Raw genomic sequence first — 27,860 nt, 5'->3', positions numbered from 1 at the left:
TATGCCTAAAGGTAAAACAATGAGAACAGATGAGATCTGTTATTTTTGAGAGTTTGCACAAGTGTGTTTGGGATGTTCATCTATACAAGCATATCTAAAGCAACTAAAAGAAATAATAGTTACAGTCTTCTTAGAGCACTGGTTGTCAAACTTAGCTTGCTTCAGAAGTATTAGAGAACTTGTTTAAAAAAAACAAAAAACAAACAAACAAACAAAAACCAGAATTCTCCACCATGAATTCCTGATGAGGTAGGATGGATGGGAGGGGCTGTGGAGTTTGTGTTTGTATTGGAGTTTCCAGATGCTTCTGACACTGCTATTGGTAAGCTGTACTTCATGGACTGTCTTTTGGAGAGTTCACCTCATACTGGACTGTATGGTAAGTTTGTGGTGACTCTTACTATCATACACACTTTTTTTTGTAGCAACTATGATAATTGACACCTCTTATTTGAACTGGATTTCCGCACTTCTTTAGATAGGCGAATATGATTTGTAGCTATAACAGCTCTCTCCTTTATCTCTACAGGTTATTTTAGATTGTAATGGGTAAGACTGCTTCAGTTTTGAGTAATGCCTGATATTTACAACATGGTCATTTAAAGGACCTCTTGATGCAAATAATTACATATTTATGTTGGTTTTTATAATTTACATAATGCTTTCCCAGAGTGCCAGTTGGTAGGCGGTACTTAAAATGAAACCAATTACTTACAGTCCTATTGTGTTATATGAAATCCCAGTGTGCTTGTACCATTCTCATGGCCCTCACTGTCTAGCTCTGGCTCATATAGCATACTCTCTGGGAGTGAGGCTGGGTCTGGAGTTGGTGCCATGACCATAAGTGAACAGGACTAGAAGCAGAGTAAATGTTGGGGTGATAGATCTATAAGTAGTTTGGGCCTATAACTAAAGAAGAAAACCATCTTGATGTGGACACAGAGAATTCCTGATCATGTAGACAGTAAGTTAGCATGGTTGTTGACAGTTGTTTTGTAAATTAAAATATGATAATATACTCTAAAGTGCCCAGCTGCATTTCACATACTAGCAGTTGTTCAGTAGTTCTTACTTTCTCCCCTGACAACCCTTCCCCCAACCTGTCTTTTCATTCTGAAAAGAAATGCAGATTTTATATGTAACCCCACTAATCTTGAAATTCACCAGGATCCCCCTTTTAAGTATATCTTAGAATAGGCCCACGTCATTTATCAAGAATCAGTGTATTTCACCATAATGAGCTCAAGTGAAGCCACAAAATTTTAATTTATATGTTGGATTTTGAGCTATACGTAACTCTTCTGTCTTATTTTTAAGTGGTTGCTCAACAGCAGCACTGCCTAATAGAAAAGTAATGTGAACTACATATGTAATTGAAAAGAAATATGTGGAATTAATTTCAGCAGTATCCTACTTATCCCAATATTTCTAAAATATATATCAACATGTAATCCATATAAAACATATTAATGGGATATTTTACCCCTTTTTTTGCAGTAAGTCTTTGAAATCTGGGGTATATTTGATACTTAAAGTGCATCTCAGTTTGCAGTTAGCCATATTTTGACAGCTCATTAATTATATATGGCCAGTGGCTACCATATTAGCTTTAGTTTCCTGCTGCAAATAGCTTTAAAATATGGTAAACGTCTTGAAGGCGAAATGTTTGTCTATGGCAGCCACCCTCATTTCATGGAACTTTATTTTTTAAGATACGTCTGGGAGACTTCCCTTCTTTCCACTCCAGCTTTCTGCAGCACCCCAGAACTCAGCAGATGTCTTGAGGGGAAAACCAGCTATGTGTTTTCAGTTCCTCTAGTTTCCAATCCACCGAAGTAGCCCCAAGGAAACCACCAGAAGCTTTTCCTCATTTTCTTAACCCAGTGAAATCTCCCTGCCTGGAATACACTGAATCTTCATCCTTATAAGCAAATACGGCCAGGGAAGAAAAGTTGCAAATCATTGACTAACTCCTGGAAATGTAGTTTATCTGGTTCTCTTTGCTTCCATCACTATCCCATGTCTTTTAGCAATATGATTTTGCAACTTACTCCACTTTTTTCTAGTTGTAACAAGAGTGTTGGCCTACTGTAATATCCTATATTCTACCAGAAGGTGAAAGGCTACTCTAAAATTTTTGAAGTTAAGATCTAACATAGGTACATTTTTTTCTGTATCTCACATTTATAAGAAGGCAGCAGATTAATGAGATGGGTTAGATAATGTCAGTCAAGAAAGACTTAATAGGAAATATAAATACTGAAATGAGTTTTTAAAAGAAAAACAAATGTGAAATGAAGATGGATTAGGCAGTCTGTCCTTCCATTTCATGCTTTCCAGCACATAGTCTAGCCTTACCAAGCATCTTGTTATTCCTGAAACATACCTTTTTCCTAATATAGAGTAAGTGGTTTTTAAGGGTTCTGGTTTCTGCTTTCTGCTACTTGCTAGCTGAGTGACCGAAGTCTCAGGTTCTACTTTATAAGACAGGGTTGGTAATGTTATAAACCCTTCTAAAGAAATTATTTGAATAAAGGAGATACTGCATATTAAGCACTTAGCATAGAGCCTAACAGGTTAATAGGACCTTAGTATGTGTTGACTATGAGTGTGAATATTTTTTTTTTTTAAGATTTTATTTATTTGACAGACAGAGATCACAAGTAGGCAGAGAGGCAGGTAGAGAGAGGAGGAAGCAGGCTCCATGCTGAGCAGAGAGCCCGATGCGGGGCTCTATCCTAGGACTCTGGGATCATGACCTGAGCCAAAGGCAGAGGCTTTAACCTACTGAGCCACCCAGGCACCCAGAATGTGAATATCTTTTGTCCTCTTCTTCCTTATGTTCTACTGCTGCCTTTCTGAAATATTCTTCCCATCCTTCTCCTCTTCACTTAGTTATCTCCTGTTTATACTCAGTGTCCCAGTTTGGATGGTTTCTCTTTCATAAAGGATTCTTTTGTTAGTATCCTTTCATAGAGCTTGTCTTCTTGGAAAACATAGATGCATGGGCTCTACCCTGTACTAATAAAATCAGTCTTTAAAGGATGGGTCGAGGCATCTGCATTTTTATAAAAACTCCTCAGGTGATTTTGAGGTATAGGTAGGGTTGAGAAGCACTGGCATAACACGTACTTCTAGTAGAGTACCAGTCACATTGGTTTGTCTTTCTTCATAGCTAGCATGTAAGTTTCATAAGGTCAGGAACTGTTTCTTCTTCCTGGTCAGATCCTAAGTATCTGGTATAAGGCCTGGAATATAAAGAGACTTTCTTTGTATATGAATTATATGTTTATGTTTAAAATGTTGGATAAACAATTATAACAGGAAATTGTTTCTACAAAGTAGGAGTTGTTGAAACTGCTAAGATTTAAATTGCATGCTCCTTCCAGTTTTTCAAAGGAAAAAAAAAAGGAAATTAACTTGAAAAGTTATATCACTTGCCTAAACTATTGTATACAGGAATAGTACCTGGCACATAGTATATACTCAGTAAATATTTAAAGAACTGAAATCATAAAAAATTAACAAAATAAGGTTCTGCTTAGCTTCCTAAGTTACTTATTTTTGTTCTGGTTTTAAAAGATGCACAGTTTGAAACTGATGAACGAATTACACCCTTGGAATCAGCCCTGATGATTTGGGCTTCAATTGAAAAAGAACATGACAAACTTCATGAAGAAATAGAGAATTTAGTTAAAATTCAGGTATGTGTGTTATATTATTATTATTATTTTGCATATAACATCAAAAGAGGGGCGCCTGGGTGGCTCAGTGGGTTAAGCCGCTACCTTCGGCTCAGGTCATGATCCCAGGGTCCTGGGATCGAGTCCCGCATCGGGCTCTCTGCTCAGCAGGGAGCCTGCTTCCTCCTTTCTCTCTCTGCCTGCCTCTCTGCCTACTTGTGATCTCTCTCTGTCAAATAAATAAATAAAATCTTTAAAAAAAAAAAAAAGAAATTAAGAGCCACTTAACAGAAGTTGAGCAGTAAACCCAAAGTAAAATTTAATATAATAATACTCTTCAGAAATTTGACCTTTGGTTTATAATCTTCATGCAGGCTCTAAGAACTGGGACTTAATGTTTGCTACCTAAGTATATATTTGCCCCCATATGAGAAAATACATCACATTAATTTAAAGATCACAAAGCAACTTTCAAAAACAAATGGCTTGTGCTCTCACAGTTTCTATTCAAGGTTACAAATATTAAAAATATATATATATATTTAAAAAGAAATCAATGGATTTTTGTAAATAGGAGAATGTAAAACTTTAGGTATGTAGAGGGAATTTTAGAAGTCACCTGTTAAAAAGTAAGAAGCTAAAACAGTCATTCAAAGATACAGTAGCAGGGAAAATATGTTTTGCTAGCAGGCAAAGCAAATACTAAGGATTGTTCTAATTAAATATATTTGTCCTCATTCTTAGAAAATTATTTTATGGTGGGGTAGGAGAAAAAAATCTGAATGATCTCTCACCTTCCCCCAAATTAATTATTGTTAGTTTGGTGACTGCCAAGGAGAATTAAAACCAGAAGAGAATGGCAGAAATATGACTACTACTTCTAAGAATTTCAGCCTGGGACAAAGAAATGTGTTATATTATCTCAGTTTTGGGGGGTTCCAGAGAAGAAGGCCATCATTTTATACTAGTTTAACATTGAGTGGGTTACCATAGCAAACATGTAATACATTGCGTACTATTTGTCAGGTACTGTTCTAGGCACTTTTCACATAGAAATCCAGTCCTTACGGCAACCCTATGAATAGATATTAGTATCTCCACCATTTTACATACAAAGAAACAGAGGCACACGAGGTTAAATAGCTTGCCAGAGCTACCCAGATGATATTGGAAATTCCCTGTTTTATTATATACATTATGAGAAAGGCCAGATTATCAAATGCTCATTCAGAAGCATCTGGCTTCTGTTTCTATTAGAAATTTTCCAGGGATTCTAACTAGCTATTTTTATGTATCCTAATCATCATGAATGCCAGCTACCTCCTCTTTAATTTCCCTTTTCCCCAAGCTAATATTTAGGTGGGTCCTAAATGTACATAATGTAGCTCCTAATTTATTTATTAATGTCTGCTTTTAATTGGCCTCAATTCAAAAGAGCTAGAGTGCTGTGCATTTATCAGTAAATATGCAAGGGGCCAGTGAAACACTTTTTTACATCTTTTTCAAACCACAGTTATTTCATCTTTGTAAAGATATTTCCTGTCATGTATCAGAAAGTAAGTAAAGTAGTAGATAAGTAACTACTTTAAGTAAAGTAGTTTAGACTTAACAGGATTTATATCGATATTAAACAGTAGTTACACATTTAAAAAAAGCAATCTAAGGTTTGTATTTGTCATCTTGTCTTTTAGGCTATAGCTGTTTGTATGGAAAATGGCAATTTTAAAGAAGCAGAAGAAGTCTTTGAAAGAATGTTTGATGACCCGAATTCTTATGAGGTAGTTGTTTATAATAGAATCAGAATTTTAGAATTGCTTATATGGAGTGAGGTAAATGAAAGAACACTGGAGAAAGAAAGTGATGCTTTATCTTTTAAACAGTATAGAACAGTGCTGTCCAATAGAAATATAATTGCAAGTCACACATGTGTTAGTAGCCACATTAAAAAAGTTAAACTAGGGGCACCTGGGTGGCTCAGTGGGTTAAGCCACTGCCTTAGGCTCAGGTCATAGTCTCAGGGTCCTGGGATTGAGCCCCTCATCGGGCTCTCTGCTCAGCGGGGAGCCTGCTCCTCCTCTCTCTCTGTCTGCCTCTCTGCCTACTTGTGATCTCTGTCTGTCAAATAAATAAATAAATCTTTAAAAAAAAAAAAGTTAAACTAGTGAAACGGATTTTAATATTTCATTTAGCCCAATATATCCAGAAACATCATTTTTAACATTTAATCAACATAAAACAAAATTGATGGGATATTTTATACTCTCTTTTTTTGTAGTGGGTCTTTGAAATCTGGTGTGTATTTTTTACCTATGTCTAAATTCAGGTCTCACATTTCAGGGGCTCAGTAACTACCTGTGGCTAATGGCTACCATATTGGGCAGCATAGGTACAGAAAAAAAGCTTTTTTTTTTTTTTAAGATTTTATTTATTTATTTGAGACAGAGAGAAAGAGAGCACCTACATGGGCAGGTGGGAGGGGCAGAAGCAGGCTCCCCGCTGGTCTGGGAGTCTGGTGGCCCTGGGGTCATGACCTGGGCTAAAGGCAGCCAGTTAACCTACTGGGCTACCCAGGCACCCACAGAAAAAAAAGGAAAAAACAACAGTATAGCTCGTTTTTCTAGAGGGTTCTTACGTGATCATTAGTAGTTCATGTGTAATGTTAAGATCAATTGAACTTAGTTCTTTAAATATTAAAAATAAAATGTTAGAATAAATTGAGCTTATTTTTACTTAAAGAAATAAAAAATAGTTTTATACATTTTTAGTGAAGTTTATTGAACAGTAGCATACTATTAATAGCATACCTGTACTATAAGTGTATAAAAAGATGTGTTTTTGCAAAAGAAACATGCTTTTGTAATGACCCTCTAGATCAGGAAAAAGAACATTGCCCACACCCTCCTGTCACTGTCCCTCCCATCTTTTCAAGGATAGCCATTATCCTGACTTGTAACATCCAAAATTAGTTCTACTTGTTTCCATATTTTATGTAATGTAATCATTTAGCAAGGGTTTTTTTTTTTCGTTGTTATTGTTTTAGATTTTATTTATTTATGTGACAGAGACAGTGAGAGAGGGAACACATGGAGGGGGAGTGGGAGAGGGAGAAGCAGACTCCCTCTGAGCAGGGAGCCCAGTGCAGGGCTCGATCCCAAGACGCTGGGATCATGACCTGAGCCGAAGGCGGACACTTAATGACTGAGCCATCCAGTGCCCCCATATAGCAAGTTTATGTAAGATTGATCCATGGTGTTGCTTGTAACAATAGTTGACTTAGTCTCATTGTTCCATTATTAGAATATGCAATTTAGGGACGCCTGGGTGGCTCAGTGGGTTAAAACCTTTGCTTTCAGCTCAGGTCATGATTCCAGGGTCCTGGAATCGAGCCCCACATCGGGCTGTCTGCTTAGCAGGGAGCCTGCCTCCCCCCGCTCTCTGCCTACTTGTAAACTCTGTCAAATGAATAAATAAAATCTTTTAAAAAAAATAAAAAAGAATACTACTGTTGAGAAACATTTGATTTACTTCCTGTTTGGGCCTGTTACCTTCTTTTACACATCTTTTGTAGAACAAATAATACGTGTTTCTGTTGGATATATACTTAGAAATAGAATTGGTGGGTTGTGGGATATACATATACTCGGTTTTAGTAGATTCTGCCAAACAGTTTTCCAAAGTGGTTATGTTATATCCGTTCGCTCAGTAGTGTGAAAGAGTTCCACTTGCTTCACAGACCTGCTCTGTAGTTTTCGTTGTAGTCATTCTGGCAAATATGTAGTAGCATCACATTGGGTTTTGGTTTCTCTTCCTTTGAATAGTTAAGTTGAGCACCTTTGAGCATGCTTGTATAGAGTTGGGGGTGATCACCTTAATCTGTTGAGGGACTGAGCGGAGTCCAGAGTAGGTTGAAATTTTATTAAGGCTCCGTTTATTTCTAATTTGCTTTTGTTTCTAAGGTATAAACCTCCACAGAGGTTTGATGTGTTTATTGGGTTCCATGCCCCTACTTTTTTTGCCTTAACATGTGAGGTTACTGAAAAACCCCACTCTGTACAGCACAGAAAAAAAAAAAAAAAAGCTTACAGCCAATAAGCGTAAAAGGAAATGCTTAACCTCACTAGCATGAGTAATCAGGGCAATCCCACATAATATATTGAAATAGTATTAACTAAACCTCAGGCTGGCAATGATTAAAATACCTTAGAATACTAACAGTTGGCTCAAAGAGTGGAGAAATGGTAAGGCTGCCATACCTTCTCTGTTCTGTAAATTAGCTCATAAACTTGAGAGCATTTTAGCAAAATCTGAGTATACATTCCAGCAATTCTACTTCTAGATAAGTCCCTAGAGTAATTTTTTTTTTTTTTTACTGCACATTTTTAAAAGCCATGAAGATTTTCTTTTAAAGATTTATTTTAGAGAGAAAGCATGTAGCGGGGGAAAGACAGAGGGAGAAGGAGACTTTTAAGCAGACTCCCCATTGAGTACGGAGCCCAACTTGGGACTCATTCCCAGTACCCCGAGATCATGACTTGAGCTGAAATCAAGAGTTGGTCACTCAGCTAACTGAGCCACCCAGGCACCCCTAAAAGCCATGAAGTTTTATAAAAACAAACAAACAAACAGATCCCACTAAAACAGTTGGTCTGGAGTAGAGACTAAGAAGTAGAATTTTTTGAAGGTCTGGTAGCTTTTACTGTGCAAAACCAATCTTGAAAGAACTAATGTCCAAGAGAAGCTTGTACTGTGCACAAGAAGACCTATAGAAAAATGTTTACAGTATAGCAGTAATAGAAAATAGCTTTTAAATGCTTTCAAAAGGCTGGAAGAATGGATGAATAAATGCTATTTTTGATAAGTGGAATGTTGTAATGAGAGTGAAAGTAGCTAGTCCTATAAAAATCAAATCAACATGGATAAATGTCACAGAGTTGAGCAAATATAGCAAGTTTCAGAAAAATACGCATATGCTAAATAGTACCATATATTTATGGTTACCTTCATTCTTAGTGCAAGTGTAAAGGAATGTGTGGATATGGTAAATTCTAATTTAGGATAATGGCTGCCTTGAGGAGAGGAGAAGCTAGAGGTGTAATCATTATGGTAGAAAAAGAGGGCTTCAGTAGTACAGATGATGTTTTATTTCTTAAATTTGGCAATGGACTTTCAAGTTCATAATTTATTTTTTAATCCTTCCGTATGTGTGTGAAATACAAAGTAGTTTAAGTAAGAAAAAAATGCATTGATGGGCCATTTAAAACAATTTTTAAAAATCTCATGTGTCTTTGAGTTTATAATGTGATTTTTTTGAATTAAATAAGACAGCATTTCTACCATCTTATTTGTGATTTACATGTTAATTCATTTTTCCTATTGTCTTTAGCCTTTAAAAAGGAAATTGCATAAGATAATCTCTCAGAGAGATACATTCCACTCAATTTTTCAGCACTTCAGCTACAACAACATGATGGAAAAAATTAAGAGTTATGTGAATTCTGTGATAAATGAAAAATCATCAGCCTTTCTTATGAAGGTATGCATATTTCAGAGAGACTCTAACAATAGAGTAAGGAGAGATTATTATAATAAAGGAGAATACTTGAAATAGAAATCCTTAAAAACTAATCAGAATTTTATTTAGTGATTTTTATAGAATGACAGTGTTACAATTAGTGAATCTAAAGGGTTTATTGGTGATCTTTGTAGTATTTTTTAACTTTTTTGAAATAAGAGTTGGGGAAATTTTTCAAAATAAAAAGTTGAGGGGAGAATAGATCAAAGGAATTTTTAGCATGTTTTTAGAAAAAAGATTTAGACTGAAGAAGGACCTTTAGAAAGATTTTTTTTTTTTTAAAGATTTTATTTATTTATTTGACAGAGAGAGATGACAAGCAGGCAGAGAGGCAGGCAGAGAGAGAGGAGGAAGCAGACTCCCTGCTGAGCAGAGAGCCCGATGCGGGGCTCCATCCCAGGACCTGAGCCGAAGGCAGCGGTTTAACCCACTGAGCCACCCAGGTGCCCCTAGAAAGATTTTTTTTGTAACATTTTATCCTCAGTCTTGGCCTCAGAAAGTTTTAACTTATGTTATAGGGGAGCACTGATTGAGTATAAATACCTGTAATTTTTATTTTTTAATTTTTATTTAATTTTTAAAAGAGTTTGTTTAGAGAGGCAGGGGAGAAAGAGAATCCCAAGCGCACTCTGTGCAGAGCATGGAGCCTGATGGAGGGCTCAGTCCCACGATGCTGAGATGATGACCTGAGCCTAAATCAGGAGGCATATGCTTAACAGACTGAGTCACCCAGCTGCCCCTATCTGGACTTTTTATTGATTTTTTTTTTTCCTAAGTAACCTTTTATCTTAAAATTGCCTACTGAGTGCCCCATGTATCAAACAGATGTACAAAGAAATCTTCTCCGTACGATTTATAAACCAAGCAGGTGACTAAAACAGCTGCTGTTGATGATAGTTACTGGAGAAAACACAACACAGTCCCTTTCTTGACCGGTGACCAGATACTTTAGTTATGACTATCAAAGAATTAGAAGGCTTAATTTTAATGTTATTTGTTCAGAATGGTGTAATGGATTCCTTTCTCTTCAACAACTCCATTTTTTAAGGCAGCAGCAAAAGTAGTGGAAAGTAGAAAAGCAAGAACAACTCAAGATAAACCTAATGGTAACAATGTTGAAGTGGAAACTGAAGCTAATTTGGATGTAGGAAAAAGGTTCGTAAATTCATTAATACATGTTTGTTTTCATGGATTCATGTTTATGTGAAAGTATTGCTAGTGAGCCATTTTTAACAAAAATAATTTTATTATAGAGGGTATGTTTTAATGATTAGTAACATTTGGATATTTGGAGTACTGTGCAGTTACTTCATAATTTATACAAATTGTTATGTGTACTAAGCAAAATAGTACAGTTTAAATAGTGTGAGTAATACCATTTACCATTCTTAGGCAACGTAGGCTCTGAAACAGCGTTGAGGTTGGAAACTTGAATCCTCTGTGCCCCTTAGATCTCAGATCTCACATGCCATCGTCAGTGCCTCACTATACTAAGGGTTATTCTAGTGTTTTGTTTTTTTTTTTAAAGATTTTATTTATTTATTTGACAGAGAGAGAGATCACAAGTAGGCAGAGAGAGAGAGAGAGAGAGAGAAGGAAACAGGCTGAAGCAGAGATCCTGACTCGGGACTCGATCCCAGGACTCTGGGATCATGACCTGAGCCGAAGGCAGAGGCTTTTAACCCACTGAGCCACCCAGGGTGCCCCTTTAGTATTTTAAGATACTGTTCGTGGGGCACCTGCGTGGCTCAGGTGGTTAAGCATCTGCCTTCAGCTCAGGTCATGATCTCTAGATCCTGGGAACAGAGCCCCATGTAGGGCTCCTGGCTCAATGGGGAGTCTGCTTCTCCCTCTGCCTCTTCCCCTGGTTGTGCTCTCTCTCTCTCTGTTTCTCTCAAATGAACAAATAAAATCTTAAAAGAAAAAAGGATACTGTTCCTACATCTTCAGTAGTAGCCTAACCACTTCATCTGGTGCTCAACTGGGGAAATTGTGATTTGCTTCAGTGCTGGAGGGAAATGGGCTGTGTCGGGCCTATACATAGTAGTTCCCCTTGTCTGTGGGGGGGGATGCATTCCAAGACACACACACACCCCACCCCCCCGTGGAGGCCTGAAACCACAGGAAGTACCAAACTCTCTATATACTATATTTTTAACTATATATACATACCTGTGATAAAGTTTATTTATAAATTAGATACAGTAAGAGATTAACAACAACAATAGAACAGTATAATGTAGTAAAAGTTATGTGATTATGGTCTCTCCTCTCTCAGAACATCTGAGTTCTGAGACAGTGTGAGGATGTGAGCTGATAAAATGCCTACGTGATAAGATGAAGCAAGAAGAACAATGCAGGCATCATGACCTGGTCATTATGACATAGTGTTAGGATGATGAGATCGTCAAGAGGAGAATCATCTTCCAGGTGCAGTTGGCCATGGGTAACAGAAACTGGAAAGCAAAACCACAGATAAGGAGGACTACTGTATTGAGAGACAAATTCAGTCTCTAAAATTATTTCTTTAGGGATTTTCAAATTTTTACCTTTTGTTTTGGCTTTAGAAGCTAACCTTATTGAAGAAGATAAACTCTACCACTACCAAGTTCTTTTCTGTTGAACCTATGGTCCATTCCCTCTATTCTTCTACCCTTAACCCAAGGCCAGGTGTCAAATCCATGTCATCTCTGGATGGATGGATTTGGCAGTGGATGTAATATCACTCTTTTTTCTTGGTCATGTGACTTGAGTGCTGCAGGCTCCTCATCTCAACTACTTATTTAGAGGTGCGGATTGGGTTTCAAGTTGGATGGACATGCATTGCTTATACCTCAGGACTAAGCTTAGTCATTATTGTCTATCCTTGTCCCTACCTATCTGTGATCTGCTCCCTCACTGGTCTTCCCCCAAACCCAAACTCTATTAAGGTCTTACTATTTTCTAAGATCCCTTTTAAGAAGAAGAGGTCATTTTTATTGGCTAAATTATTTCATTCTGTTTAGGAAATCAAAGTTAAGTAGTAATACCAAGACCAAGTACATTGTGGAGCCTAGCCTTCCAGCGCAGTGTAATACTGCTTTAAAATCAAATTAAAGCTTGCTATGATTCATGCAGATAATGAACACATTTCCTATGTACTCTCATGTAGTACTGCTCACTTATTTCAGATGTCTCTTACACAAGACGCAATTTAATGTGTAAACAGAACTGTTGATGTTCTCATCTCTCTCCGTATCCTGACTCTCCTCACACATCCAGTTAACTCCCCAAGTGTTGTAAATCCCATCTCGATGCTTCTTTAATATAGTTTTTATTACTTGTATCCTAGGTTATTACTTAGCTCTGTACCATATAAATCCATCTTTGACATGACTTCTAGAATTAGTGTCCCATAAAAATAAACCTATTTAAGTCACTTTCCAACTTAATAATCTCTTTTGGCTTTCTTTTTCCTACTAGATGAGTTAGAGTTTATTGGCATGGCAAGCCTTACAAGGCCCCTTTCTGTTTTTGTTTGTTTGTTTTTCATATACAACCTTATCCCTAAGCTTACCCTCTCCTGCCCACATACATGGTACTTTCTAGCAATACAGAATTCTAGCAACACTGATCCTCAAATATTAAAAGCTTTTTCATGCCTGTCTCTTGCTTCAGTTTTGAATTCCCCTCATTTTGTTGTCTTAAGGCAGCTCCTTACTTGCCTTTCAGGGCCTCACTCAAAGATCCCCTATGTTTTACTGAGCTCTCTGATCAGTTGTCACTTCTGTGCTCCTACAGCATTGAGTCACATTTCTATAAAAGGACTTCTCCTGGATGGTAACATACCTATTTATCTTTATGTATTTCTCACTAGACTGAGAATCTTTCAAAGTTTCTTAATTAGCTGTGTATCCTTGGTACTTAGTTCAAGTACCAAGTGTATATTAGAATTTGCAATGCAGTAGACCCAGAGAATAAAATTAGAGACAAAATGAAGATCAAGAACCAAGCAAATCTCAAGACCACCCTGGAGCAAATAGAATCAGGACAAGTAAGGCATCAGATTCACCAGTATCAGGACAAAAATCAGCAGGACACAGGTGAACAAGGGTAGAATCAGAAATGTGATTGTAAAATCAGACAAATAATAGGAAAGATGAAACCTTCATATTATCAATGGTAAATGAAATAAAAACTTTGATAAAGCTTATAAACTATTTTGAGGCAATAAGAATTATAGACAGGAAACGGGAACTGAGGCAGACATTACATAATTTGTTGTTAAAATGTATAGACTTAAATGCTAAAGAAGTTGAGATGGAAGCCTCAAGGAGGGGTGAGTATTGTGCAGGGCCTTGAAGGATAGTTACGATTTTTACAGTTGGACGAAGAGGAAATGTCATTTTAGGATAGAAGAATAGTTCCAGTGAAGGCACAAAGGTGTAAATGGTTATGCTGTGTTTGTGGAAGCTAAGTTTAACTTGGGGCGGGACTTGTTAAAAAGTTCAGTAGGAGGCTGGTGGGGAGGGCAAGAAATTAAATTTAAATCCATGGAAATAAAGAGACATGGGAGAGTTTTTGAAAGAGTGACATGAATGCCTGGTTACAACATTAACTCTGCTTAACTTAACGTTTGTGAAAGCTTGATTTAATATCTGGTAAGTACATCTGGGCAAAATTATCTATGTTGTAATGGACTCTGTATGTCCTGATGTTACCAGGGTTTCTTTCCAGAGATACTTTGTATAAATTGAAATATGACTTGATTATGTAGTAAGTATTGACCTTGTGAAAAGTTTCTTTTGTTTACATTCTTACATATTTTTTCTTTTTTTAAAGTGTTAGTGACAAACAGTCTGCAACTGACTTCTCAGGGGGTACAGTGTCCTTATTGAGGTGAAGTAAATGGATATTTTTCTTTTCTTGTCTTTAAGATTTTTGATTGAAGTACTTCATGCAGACCTAGATGTTTTATAATAACTGTCATGTTGATGGTGTAATTTAGAGAATATTGTAGGTGCCTGCTTATCTCAACAGATATTCAAGACCTTCATGTGTCTTGAAATTCCAAACTATGGAGACCTGCCTCTGGGATCCTGAGTTGTTACACATTGTTTCCACAAGGCCATTATTGTCATACATGTATAGGGAGTGCTTGAACCTAAAGCAGATGTTTAATAAACTCTTACTCTGTCCTAGAAACAAGGTTATGTTGCCAGGGGTTTGGGGGCAGTTACATTTCTGATGTATATCTCAAATTCTAATTTTATGAAATTACTTGAAACACTGTGTTTAATCTACTAGAAATTTTGTGACAGACAATATAACATGGCTTGGAGAACAAAAGGTCTACATCAATGATTTTAGAGATAGAGCAGTTAGGATGCTGAATAGGAACCATAGTGGGAGGTTTTGATTTAGTGTGTGGGGGAGTCATTGGAAATGAGGAATTGAGAGGTCAGGATTATATATGGGTTATCCACAAGAACATGGAAATAACATGATAAAACCATCACTTGAGTGTAGAAAAAGATCCATGAATGATGAAAAGTGTTTGCAAGGGTCTGAATAACTCTGAAGTATGGTAGATGATGGTACACATTAGTAGAATGAATCCATAAGGGCTAAGATTTCTTATGGAGGCAGGATCCTGAAAGTGGCATTTGTTAGGAAATGGAAAGTATAGACACCCACCTCTGGAACCCTGTGTTCAAAGAAGGTAGAAGGCCGGTCTACTTGAGCCAGCCACAGAGAAATATTCTCTGTAAAGGAAATTTTAGGCAAAGCGAAGAGGTAAGAGAACTGGTGAAGAGTTTGAGAATGGCATTCCAGAGAGCACAATAGAAAGTTTGGGGAGGAAGGGAACGGATTAGTAGGTTTCATGCATGGGTACTTAGGTAATGATACAGATTTTAGGTGGTGATAAAATCATTTCCTAAGTTTAGGTGAACTAATTTTTTCATCTAAACTGGCTCCTTTATAAAATTGGAATAATACCAACTTTGCAGGGTTGTCAAAATTTTGCCACACTGTTTCCAAACAACCTTCATTTTAAAAAAACACTCCTTTTAGAAGCTGTGAAGATAAGTGATACCTATCATTATGTGTAAAGGAATTTTAGAATTTAGGAGAGAATGAAAGTTAATAGCTGACAGTCTGAGGATTTTTTTTTTTTCTTCACCTATCTAATTAGAAGGCCAAATGAATCTTGATTTCTAAGTAGCTGAGATGGAGAAAATAAGTGATGGGAGGAGAGGGAAGCCAGACAACAGAAATTTTAAGAGGCCAAAAGTTAAGATGGAGCACTCAGAGCACCAGAGGAAACAGGGCAAAGTAGAAGGAGGTCCTGAAATAGAGATTAAGACAAGTCAGCTAGCTTCTTTCATTGCTTTTCTACTCTTGGTGGAGCTAATCCCATGCTTTTTTGTTCAATTTAGGTGTCACAAGAAGCTCATTCTATCTAAATCAAAACGCGGAAGCCAACAACAGGATTTTAGAAGGGAAGAAGAAGGAATGGAAATTCTTCAAAGTGAGTACTCATAGTACAGTTTTAGAAGTAGAGAATTGATGTGTCCTTGAAAGTGGTCCAGCCCCTGCCCTCCCTACTACAACACCCAGAGACACTTCAGAAAACCAAAGCACAAAGGATTAAATGCCATACCTTCATAGAGTTAGAAAGTTATTACTTAATTTAGAAAGTTAGCTATTCTGATTGACTAACTTAGAGTACTTATGCTATGATGGTACACTGCTTCTCTACCTTAACTTTATTCAGCAACTTGAAATATTTACTTAATCTGAAACATACCATGGTTATCATGATAGTTACGTTCTGTAAAGTTACTGTGGTTGGTGAATACTAAACATTACTGGGGAATTACAGGGTTAGATTCCTTTCAGCCTCTTGTCACCAGTTTTGTCAGCTGATAAATACATACCCTTGTTCAGTGTGTTTCTGTGTTTCTGTTTAAAGATACTAATATATAATGTTGATTCATTAACCTTGAATTTGTGGTCAAGTAGCAGTGTAACTCATGCCTAGATGAAGCTTTCTAACACACATTTTTTTTTCTGTTGGGAACATTCTAGTGTTCTTTCACCTAGGAACAGCATCTCCACAATACATCTTGGGGCCATTTTAAAAAGCTATAGTACCCCAAAACACAAATTGTTGCATTAAGTAGACTCTAAAAAAGACAGTTATTTATAACATTGCTAAAACATGAAGGCAAAGCATCACTTTGCTTAAGCTTAGCTGGGAGCACACATATCAGGTAAGATAATTTTTTTTTTACAGCGATCACAAGCAGGCAGAGAGAGAGGCAAGCGGAGAGAGAGGGGGAAGCAGGCTCCCTGCTGAGCAGAGAGCCGGATGTGGGGCTCAATCCCAGGACCCCGAGATCATGACCTGAACCGAAGACAGGCTTAACCCACTGAGCCAGCCAGGCGTCCCCTTTTTTATTTGCTCTGTTCATGTCCACCAGTGACCACAAAAGCATAATATACAAAAGTGTATTGATTTTAGAGGTACAAATTATTAGCAGGGAAGTAAATTCACAAATACAGAATCCATGAATAATGACGATTGACTGTGGAATCTAGCTACCCTCCTTATTGGATTTAGAATTTATTCTTACAAAAGACATTGCTTGATTTTAAAAAACACGCAACAATAACCAACAAAAAAATCCTTAAAAGTAGTCCATAGGGGCACCTGGGTGGCTCAGACAGTTGGGCACCTGCATTCGGCTCAGATCATGATTCCAGGGTCCCAGAATCTAGCCCCATGTCGGGCTCCCAGCTCAGTGGGGAGTCTGCTTCTGCCTCCCCTTCTTGTGCTCTGTCTCTCTCTCTCTCTCTCTCTCAAATGAATAGATTAAAAAATCTTTTAAAAAGTCCATAATTGTTTTAAATTACAAATCTTTAAAAAAATATTTATTTATTTGTCACAGAGAGAGAGAGCACGCACAAGCAGAGTGGCAGGCAGAGGCAGAGAGAGAAGCAGGCTCCCTGCTGAGCAAGGAGCCCAATGTGGAACTTGATCCCAGAACCCTGGGATTGTGACTGAACTGAAGGCAATGGCTTAATCAACTGAGCCACCCAGGCGTCCCTTAAATTACGATTTGATTGTAAGTTTCTCCTTGGTATGTATTCAGTCAGCAAATGTTCATGGAACCTACACTACATTCTAGATACTGTGGGAATGAACGAATGAACAAGTACATGCATGCAAGGATTTTTTTTAAACTTCATTGATCCACACCTAGCAGCTTGTGGTCAATATGAAAATAATAGATGCACCAGCTTGATACCAGGGACATAGTAGGGCTGCAATAAGTATTAATTGAATACATTCTTAATTGATGGCTGGTGACAGGGCCAGTATTAACTAGTATTTGTAAATTAAAGCTCTAAAACATTTACATCCATAGATACTGTTGTCTTCATTTTAAAAATGGTAAAGTTAAACTCAAATAACTGCTTCATGTTGTTATTCCAAAATTGTGTCTGCATCTATTACTGCAAAATGGCTAGGAATCATAATTCTAAGCTAAAATAATTTGGGGATTCTGGACTTTTAATTTCATAATACAAAATTCAAAGAAGTAGAAGTACATTTTTTTAGATTCTAAGTAGTTGATTAGTAGTTAAACTCTAAGAACTGTAATCTCATTACAGACTGGTTTGACAGTGACTGTGGATATTGAGCCTAGAAGATCCTGAGTTTTAGTACATTTTTCAACTTTTTGTTAGATGTTAGTAATATATGCATACACATTTTTTTTTACTTCTAGTTTGCTTAAAAGGTATGCAGTATCCTCTCTCTTCATAGAGGATATTAGTTTTGTTTATGCTGAATTTTTTCAGATTTGTAAAATTGCCATGTACTTTTAAAAAATCAGATGATTCAGAGAACTTGAAAGAAAGAAAATCAACTAAATTCTTTCTGTGCAGAAAATACTTACCAGCATTCAGTGAAATGATGTGTAAACTCATTTAATCTTCAACAACCTTACAAGTACCTTTTTTTAAAAAATTCATCCCCATTTTACAGGTGAAGCCACTACAAAAAGAAATTAAGTAAAATATACTTGGTCACAGAAATAGTGAACCAAACTAGAATTTGCAGTTAACCTTGGGGTGCCTGGGTGGCTCAGTGAGTTAAGTATCTGCCTTCGGCTTAGGTCATGATTTCAAGATCCTGGAATCAAGCCCCATTTTGGGGCTCCCTGCTGAGTGGGAGCCTGCTTCTCCATGTCTGCTACTCCCCCTACCTGTGCACACTCTCTCTTTTCCTCTCAAATAAATAAATCTAAAAAAGAAAAAAAATGACCTTTTTAAGTAAGCTCTATGCCCAACATGGGGCTTGAAGTCACAACCCCAAGATCGAGAAGTTCATGCTCTGCCAGCTGAACTGGCCAGGCAAAATCGGACACTGTCTGCAGTGCCCGTGCTTTTAATTGCTGGACTAGACTATGTCAGTGGAAAAATAGTCAAAAATTCAGAAAAATGTGATTAGATTACATGTTACTTTAAAACACATTAACATTTTGAATTTCATGTAAATGCTATTTCATAAGAAGTATATCAATAATCTGTATGATTCCTCCAAAATGAAGGGATATAGAATTTAAAATGCTTCAAGAGGTTGAATCAGGTTGCCTCTGTAATCTTAAATTTAAATTTTAGACTGTTGAAGGACTTTATCTAAAAAAGGGGGTATTATGGGACGCCTGGGTGGCTCAGGGAGTTAATCCTCTGCCTTCGGCTCAGGTCATGATCTTGGGGTCCTGGGATCGGGCCCCTCATCAGGCTCTCTGCTCGGCGGGGGGCCTGCTTCCTCCTCTCTGCCTCCTCTCTGCCTGTGTCTCTGCATACTTGTGATCTCTGTCTGTCAAATAAATAAAATCTTTTAAAAAAATAAATAAATAAATAAATAAAAATAAAAATAAAAAGGGTGGTATTAGCCAACAACAACAAAAACTTCTCCCGCTAATTCCCAGTTTTTCAATTGCTTGAAATTAATAATTGAATTAATTTTTAAATTATTTTGTATGATAAAAGTTTGTAGAATTCTCTTCTCTAGCCATAATTTCCAAAGTAGTTTAATCTATTTAAACTGATTTATTGCTGATTACCAATCCTTTGACCGTCATGTCCTCATTCTATAACTCTTGTTCTGCTACATTTTTTTAAAAAAAGATGGGATTATAAGTACTATATTTCTAAATATTTACATCACTGAGAAGCTCTGCTCTTCTTTTTTCGTCTTGGGGTGAGAAAGGGAATTTACTGCCTCGTACTCATAATTTCAGAGGTATGTTAGCTAGCGACAAGTGTGGCTGGCTGGATCCAGCTACTCAAGCATTTTTGTCAGACCTGGTTCCTCTGTGTCCCTCAGCTCCACTTTCCTCTGTGATGGCTTCCCTTCCGGGAAGACTCTCTTCAAGTGGCAACCCCTGACAGATTCTCCTGTCATCACTGAAGAGGAAGATGTTCTTTCTCTTTTCTTTTTTTTTTTTAAATTGAAGTATAGTTGACACACAATGTTGCGTTGGTTGCGTGTGTTTAGTGTAATAATTGGACAGCTCTATGTATTATGCTGTGCTTACTCCAACGGTAGATACCATCTGTTTCCATACTTCATTATTACAATTAAAAAAACCACTGGCATAGGGACTATGCTGTACCTTGAGTGTGTACTTTTTTTTGCTTAAAGGGAAATTTAGCTAAACATAATATTCTTCAGAGGTACTTTCCTTAAAACTTTGCAGATACCGATCCATTTTTTGACTTTACAAGTGCTGCTATGGGCAAGTCTAATATCAGCCTTTCTTCCCTCTTTGTATGTGAGTTGCCTATTATTCATAGATTCCCAGATCTTTTTTAATATGTGCATTTAATGCTATAAACTCCCCTTTAATTACTGCTTTAGTTTCATCCCACAGATTTTGAGATGTTGTTTTTTCATTTAGTCCAAAATATTTTTTTCATTTCCTTAAGACTTTCTCTTTGACTTCTGGGCTGTTTAGAAGCTAGCTGTCTGTTTAATTTCCAAATAATTAAGGGTATTTCAAAAGGTCTTTCTTTTAGTGCTTTCCAATTTAATTCTGTTTGGGACTGAGAATATACTTTGTAGGATTCTTTTTTTAATTTAAGATTTGTTTTCTAGTACATGGTAGGGTCTGTGTTGGTGAGTGTTGATATGCACTTGAATGTGAATTCTTTTATAAAATATCAGGTCAAGTCGATTCATAGTGCTGTTCAGATTTTGTGTGTGCTTGCCTATTTTTGCCTGTTCGTTCCACCAATTACTGAGAGAATATTAAAACCTGTAATTATGAATTTCGTTATTAATTATTAATCTGTGCTAATTTGTTAATTTCCTTTTCTGCCTTTTTAGTCTTCTAGCGCCTGTTTAAACAATTTGCAGTATGAAAATCTCTGTTTGTAACTAGTGTGGTTTCCATTTTCCTGACTAGAGCCTGACCAGCACATATGGTCTGTTCCTGCATCAATGTCAGATTGTCTAAATTACTGTAGTTTCATAATAGCTCAGTATTTGGTTGGGAAATTCCCTTCATTTTACTGTTCTTCAGGAATACCTTGACAGTTCTTGGTGTTTTAATCTTCCATGTTGTCAGGGAAAACCTGCTGCCACTCCACAGGTGTCAGAAGTAGCCAATACGACTTAACGAGTCAGAGCAAAACAGTTTATTACAGCACAAGTAGCATGGTATCAGCATAATTGTGCTGGATTCTTTATTCCAAGTCCCACAGGCAGTGCGGTGGCTCCAGATCAATGCTGTGCAGGCAGATAGGTTGTACTGTAACTGAGAAACTTGTGCCAAGGCCTGCCTTTTTTGGAGTAAGCAGCAAAACAGGATTGCAAAATGGGATAGCAAAACAGCCAGTCCCCTCCCCAAGAGAGGGTAGTTACATGGTGGTCAGGCTTTGGTTCCTTTGACCTACTTGGGTGGCTATTTGACTACAAAACTGTTTAGTATCAGGAAACAAATAAACCTTGTACATTCAGCAAAAACTGCAGGGATGCTCAGGGCTGGTGGTGAACTACTCATAACACATACAATTTTAGAATAATGTTAAGTTCTACAAAAAGCCCTGTTGAAATTTTCATTTGAAAGTGCATTTTAACAGTAAGTACTTTTGGAAAGAACAAACACAGTTATTATATATTGGTATTAATTATAGACTTTATATTAATTATGTTGTCTTCCTATGCACGAACAGAAGCATATTACACTATTTAGTTTGTCTTTTTTTTTCTTATAATGTGTAGTGTATATATATATATATACACACACATATATGATGGAGATTTTTATTTTACTACATAGAGATTTTGACCACTGCTAGACATCCCTAAGAATATTATATATTTTGTTAGTATTGTAAATATTATCTTTTTGATTGTTTCAAATATTTTAACTATTGCTGATGAACAAATACTGTTGAGCTTTGTTTATTGATCTTCTATCCAGCCATCTAAACTCTTTAATTCTGTTTGTAGATTCTTTAAGATTTTTTATATGAACAGATTTTTTTCAGTTAACAGTTCTCTTTTCAGTTACGTATACATCTTGTCTTACTAAACTGACTATAACTAAGAAAGAAGAAATGAAGGAAGGGCTGTAGTTCTTAAAAGGTTAAATATTCCTTAAACATTAAGAAAATTTCAACAATCCTTTAAGATAAAATATTATTCCGTTTTTTAACAGATGATGAAAAAGGACAAGTTCTGGGAGGTTGAGATAACTTGTTTAAAGACATAAAAGAATCAGCATTCAATATCCACTATTTTCAGAAACTGATCTTTGCATTGTACTCTGCTGCTTCCAGATTCAAAGGGGAAAAAATTAAGCAGATAGAGTTCTTTTTATTTAAAATAGCTAAGTACTAGATAGAATTTCATGGTAACCTTTAAAAATATCCCCCTTTTTATTTTAATGTGAAGCAATTTTTGATGATTTTTTCTACTTCTAGGTGAAAGAATGAAAAGACTCAGGAGACAAGCTGCTGAAAATAAGAGACGACATGTTTTGAATAGTCAGCCAGAAACTTCTAAAAAACCACAATCTAGGAAAAAACAGGTATTTATTATATTTAAATAAGACTTAATGGACATTAATTCAATTATTTCAAATTATTTCTGCTCAACCATGGAAGATCTTGAATGTAAAATGTTTCCACTTCACCATCTTTGATTTTGCCATGTTGGATTAATTGGCTAGTCCTAAGTTCCAAAAAAAAAAAAAATACTTCACTTATATTTTTAAAACAGCCCTAAGTTGGATTTTGATAATGACATTTATTTAGAATTATTGTGATACTATCATAAGGTCTATTTATCAATGTAAAGTGGGACTTAAATCCACAGTATAAGCTTTTATAGTCATATCTTCCTAATCAGGATCCTATTTATTTATTTATTTTAAAAAAGATTTTATTTATTTATTTGACATAGAGAGAGAGAGATCACAAGCAGGCAGAGAGGGGGAAGCAGGCTCCCTGCCAAGCAGAGAGCCCATGCAGGGCTTGATCCCAAGACCTTGAGATCATGACCCGAGCTGAAGGCAGGGGCTTAACCCACTGAGCTATCTGGGCGCCCCTCGGGATCCAGTTTAAATATGGTCCTTCTGTGCTTTAAAAAAAGAAGAAACCATTTGATAGGAAATTTTTCTATTCAGAAAGTTAAGATAGGTCAATTTTAGGACTCACTTCATTTCTGCACTTAGTGATTATAGTCCTATGCCATCTGTCCAGTGCCTCAAACCATTGTTTCTTGTATTTTATCTGATTTTCTAGTTTTTTTATAGCAAGTGAATAAATCTAGTCCTTTTTATCATAGCTAGAAGTTGAAGGTGATCTAGTACTTTTTTCTTATTCTCCTTTATTTAAATGAGATTTTCTCTTACCCCTTTGAAAAGCTATTTGTTAATAGTTCATGTTGAGACACAGGCTAGGGTCAAATTCCAGGTTACTGGGAATATCTTTTGTGTCTGAAGTGAACATAGCAAGCAATTCCTACTTCATGAGCTTTTGTATTGTATCAGATATCATCTGTGCACTCTATTAAAGGTAATTCATTCATATTTGAACAAGAAAAACTGTCATATATATGAAATTTGCATGAACCAAGGACTACTTTTTAAAATTGAGGAAAACTGTAGCAGCTTCTTACACAACAGAAATTCTTAACTTGGGGACTATAAAAGTGATATTTTAAGGTTAGTGTAAGTGGCCTCTGAAATGTTATGTGAGGTTGTGTATGTCTTCACTGGTCTGTGAAATGGATCCATAGGTTTTATTATTCTCAAAGATTTATGTGACCCCAAAGATTAATAACCCACTGCTGAAGTACTTTTAATCGGTAAATCCATCTCTCTCTTTTTTAAACTCCTCACCCACACACGGACATCTCCTTTGATTTTGCATCAGTGACAAGCAGTGAATTGAAATTTGTAGGAGTGGTGACTGATGAGAGAAGTGGCTGGGTTGGTCACCGCAGACTGCCACTGGAGGATGTCCTCTTGGTCTTTGTCTAGAGATCAGTTAGCCATGCGCACCATGCACTCAAGACAGCCCGGTTGCCAAGACATGGCACCTCAGACAAACTTCTACAAGGGGTTTAATTATGGTCAGTGCCAGTTTTATGGCATTGAGCCGTACACGAGAGTTTTCATCTCAGGTTTGTCTTCTTGAAGCCACCTTAGTTCTTTTTAACAGTGCATCAGACAACTGAGTTCAAATTTTTTAATTGTAGTGAAATATACGTAACAAAATTTACACTTAACTTTATTAAAGTATATATAGTTCATTGGCATTAAACACATTCATATTGTTTTGCCATTACCATCATCCATCCACAGAACACTTTTCAACTTGAAAAACAAAAACTATATCCATTAGGGGCACCTGGGTGGCTCAGTCATTAAGCATCTGCCTTCGGCTCAGGTCATGATCCCAGGGTGCTGGGATCGAGTTCCCATCGGGCTCCCTGCTTGGCGACCCTCTCCTGCTCCCACTGCTTGTGTTCCTTCTCTCACTGTGTCTCTCTGTCAAATAAATAAGAATCTTTAAAAACAAAACAAAGCTATAGCCATTAAACCCTGACTCCCTATTTGCCCCTCTCCCATGCCTCTGGCAACCACCATTCTACTTGCTGTCTCCAAGTTTGACTGTTTTATGTACCTCTCCTGCAAGTGGAATCCTGCAATAATGTCCTTTTGTGTTTGACTTCCTTCACTTAGCGTAATGTCCTCAGGTTTCATCCATGTTACAGTATGTGTCACAATTAACTTACTTTTTAAGGATAAATGATATCACTATATTTACATACCACATTTTGTTTATCCATCCATCCATCAGCAGATAACTTGAGTTGCTTCCAACTTTTGCCTCCTAACGCTGTTACCAACATGTGTGTACAGATTTCTCTTCAAGTCCCTGTTTTCAGTTCTTCTAGAATATACCACAAGTAGAATTACCAGATCACATGATAATTTTATTTAATTTTTTATGAGGAACTACCATTCTGCTTTCCACAGTGGTCACAAGTTTTTCATTCCTTCCCACAGTGCGTAAGAGTTACAATTTCCCCACAGCCTTACCAATACTTAGTATTTTTCTGTGGTATTTTTTTTTTGTTTTTTGAGGGGGGTTTTTGATGATAGATGTGAAAATGGGTGTGAGGTAGTGTTTTGTGGTTTTGATTTGCATTTCCCTAATGGTTAGTGATGTTAAGCATCTTTTCATGTACTTATTGGCCGTTTGTGGATCTTTGGAGAAATGTCTGTAAAGTTCTTTGATCCTTTTTTAACTTTTTTATAGCTTTGTAACATAATAACAAAATTTTTCTTAATCCTTCTTAAGTGTATGGTTCAGTGGCATTAAATGCATTCACATTGTTTATGCAACCAGTTTCTGACTTTTTCATATTGTGAATCTAAAACTCTGTACCCATTAAACAGTTTCTCATTCTCCCTTCTTCCCATCCCCTGGCATCCACTATTTTACTTTGTTTCTGTGAGTTTGACTATTCTAGATACCTCATGTAAGCGAAATCCTTACACTATCTTTTCACGACTTGATGAATGGATTTTTAAAGAAAATAGGAAATTCAAAAAAAGAAAAAAAAAAGAAAATAGGAAATTCAGCTGGGGAAATTAATCCTAGTCTTGACACAGTACATAATCACTCAGATAGTCATTTGCTCCTTAAGCATGTCAGCAAAAGGGGTAGGTTAGTTGGTCACTTGTAGCAAAAGCCAGCTATCAAGAATTTTTTTCCTATGTATGGTCCTAATTTGATTTTTTAAAAATTTTTAGCCGTTTTCTCCAAAAGAAAACAGTATGTTTTGAATTAATCTTTTTTAGTTGCATTTTTAAGAATTTGTTTTCAGGAAAATCTGAGGTTTATGGCTGTGTATACTTTACCTAACATAGACCTGGGTTTTTACTGGGTTCATTAGTAAAATAATAAATATTTAAATATTAAAATTTAAATTAAATATTAAGTATTAAATATTCATAAGTTCTATTTAGAGTTACATGGGAAGTACTAGTACTAAGCAGTACTAGTCTGGGGATGCCTGGGTGGCTCAATCAGTTGAGCGTCTGACTCTTGGTTTTGGCTCAGGTCATGAACTCAGGGTTGTGGGATCCAGATGAGCCCTGGGTTGGGCTCCCTGCTCAGCGGGGAGTCTGCTTCTCTCCCTCTGCCTCTTCTTGTGAGCATGTACTCTGTCCATCTCTCTCTTTCTCTTTCTTTCCAGAATTAATAAATCTTTTTTTAAAAGGGCGAAGGGAGAATAGCAGTTTGATAATAATTGTAGAAAAGCATGGCAGGAGACAGTGTAGGCTTAAAGTCTGATGAATTGGGTTGGATTAGCTCTGTCACTCTGTAGCTATCTGATCTGGAGCAGCTGAGCTATTCTGTGCTTATGTGAAATGAACTGTAATAGTAAGGACCCTGAGAAATCTTATAAACATAAGCTCTTGCAGAAATCTAAGAAATACATATGCAAGTTCTTCCATCCTTAAGAAACTCATATTATTTTGATTAAAAACAGCCACCTGGGTGGCTCAGTTGATTAGGTGTCTGCCTTTGGTTCGGGTCATGATCACAGGGTCCTAGGATCGAGCCCAGCATTGGGCTCCTTCCTCAGCAGGAATCTGCTTCTCCCTCTCCCTCCACCTGCCACTCGCCCTGCTTGTGCTCACTCTCTCAGTCAAATAAATAAATAAAATGTTAAAAAAAAAAAAAAAGTTGGATTTATAGTAAGTATGTTTTTTAAAGAATTGTTTCTGTGAATAACTGTTCTGCATTTTATCAAAAGGCATGGCTTTGGGAAGAAGACAAGAATCTGAGATCCGGTGTGAGGAAATACGGAGAAGGAAACTGGTCTAAAATATTATTACATTATAAGTTCAACAACCGAACAGGCGTCATGTTGAAAGACAGATGGAGGACTATGAAGAAGCTAAAACTGATTTGCTCAGACAGTGAAGACTAAATGTTTTTGTAAAAGCTTGGTAAAAGGACAGTTAAATATTTTGGTCACTGCCTTTTGTTTGAAAGTCGGTGGTCATTGATGTGTCTTAAAATTTTTGTCTAAAGCATTACAGTATCATTATAGTATCACTTTGACTAATACGAAGACTTACGCTATAAGAGTAAGGTGAAATGCCATCATTGCATTCTTTAAGAATCTTTTTCCTTTGATAAAATATAAATTTGTTGAACCCTTGTGCTTTCAGTAACCCTATCCTCAAATCCTATTCCGATTAAAAGAAAGTTGAAAAAATATATTTATTCCCATTAACCTATTCTGTGTTTGTAGGCTCACTTCATCTTTGTAACACACATTCAAGTGAAGTTTCTCTATGACTTGATTTAGGGCCTTAATATATTAGTTACTAATACATTTGTATATAGAATGATGCCTGTATAAAAGTAATCCATGAGTTGTAACATACTTAAATTTTCCTTTCAGTTGTTTCATTTAGAGGAGGTAACTTAAAAATAGTAATACCCATAGGAGGAAAGGTTTGTACTATTATCAAGAACAGCTTCATGTCTCATTAGGTACATTTAACTTTGTTCCAGTGTTAAAACTTTGATAAACATGGTTTTAAATCTGCTTTTAACCTGGTGTCATAAATGCCAGTTTCATTGACTTTTTTTTCTGTATTTTCATTTAATACATCAGTATTGGGCCCAAGTGGTATTCTATAAATGCTTAAATTAGTATTACCCATGATCATTTTAATGTCTGTGGTAATTGCTAAATAAACAAGGTCATCCATAATATACTGAACAGTTTTGGGTTTTCACAGCATTTTATTCTTCAGAGAATTTAGTCACAAGTGAAGAATTAGCGTTTTGAGTTACATGTGTTTTATTTAATGAGTGGAAATACTGAAGTACTGGTGTACACAGTTAAATGGTAGTATTTAATAATTTAAATTTCATTTCTTATTAAAGTTGCACACATTACTTTCTTGTTCCTGAAGTTATGTCTTTATGCATATAGTAAACAGAAATGTGGATAATTACTGTATACTTCCTGATTCCATCTATCCCATTACCACTCGTTACTG

At 36.5% G+C, this 27,860-nt stretch overlaps 1 protein-coding gene across 4 annotated transcripts in view; it reads left to right on the top strand.

Annotated features, from left to right (window-relative positions):
- The window catches only part of TERF1 (telomeric repeat binding factor 1), a 34,196-nt gene extending 6,615 nt beyond the window's left edge, over window positions 1–27,581 (top strand). Inside the window, exons 3-10 of one of the 4 annotated variants that reach the window (XM_044245463.1) lie at window positions 3,583–3,704; window positions 5,375–5,461; window positions 9,130–9,216; window positions 10,304–10,410; window positions 14,077–14,133; window positions 15,675–15,766; window positions 22,243–22,349; window positions 26,597–27,581. In XM_044245463.1, the coding sequence (XP_044101398.1) occupies window positions 3,583–3,704; window positions 5,375–5,461; window positions 9,130–9,216; window positions 10,304–10,410; window positions 14,077–14,133; window positions 15,675–15,766; window positions 22,243–22,349; window positions 26,597–26,773 (836 nt within the window). In that variant the 3' untranslated portion in view covers window positions 26,774–27,581. Of the gene's footprint in view, window positions 1–3,582; window positions 3,705–5,374; window positions 5,462–9,066; window positions 9,217–10,303; window positions 10,411–14,076; window positions 14,134–15,674; window positions 15,767–22,242; window positions 22,350–26,596 lie in introns of all 4 variants that reach the window. The other 3 variants (XM_044245461.1, XM_044245464.1, XM_044245462.1) reach the window with 3 other exon arrangements.
- Window positions 27,582–27,860: the final 279 nt, after the last annotated feature.

Source organism: Neovison vison, chromosome 4 (assembly GCF_020171115.1).
Source record: "Neovison vison isolate M4711 chromosome 4, ASM_NN_V1, whole genome shotgun sequence".
Lineage (NCBI taxonomy): Eukaryota > Metazoa > Chordata > Mammalia > Carnivora > Mustelidae > Neogale > Neogale vison.
This window is presented reverse-complemented; position numbering and strand designations above follow the sequence as displayed.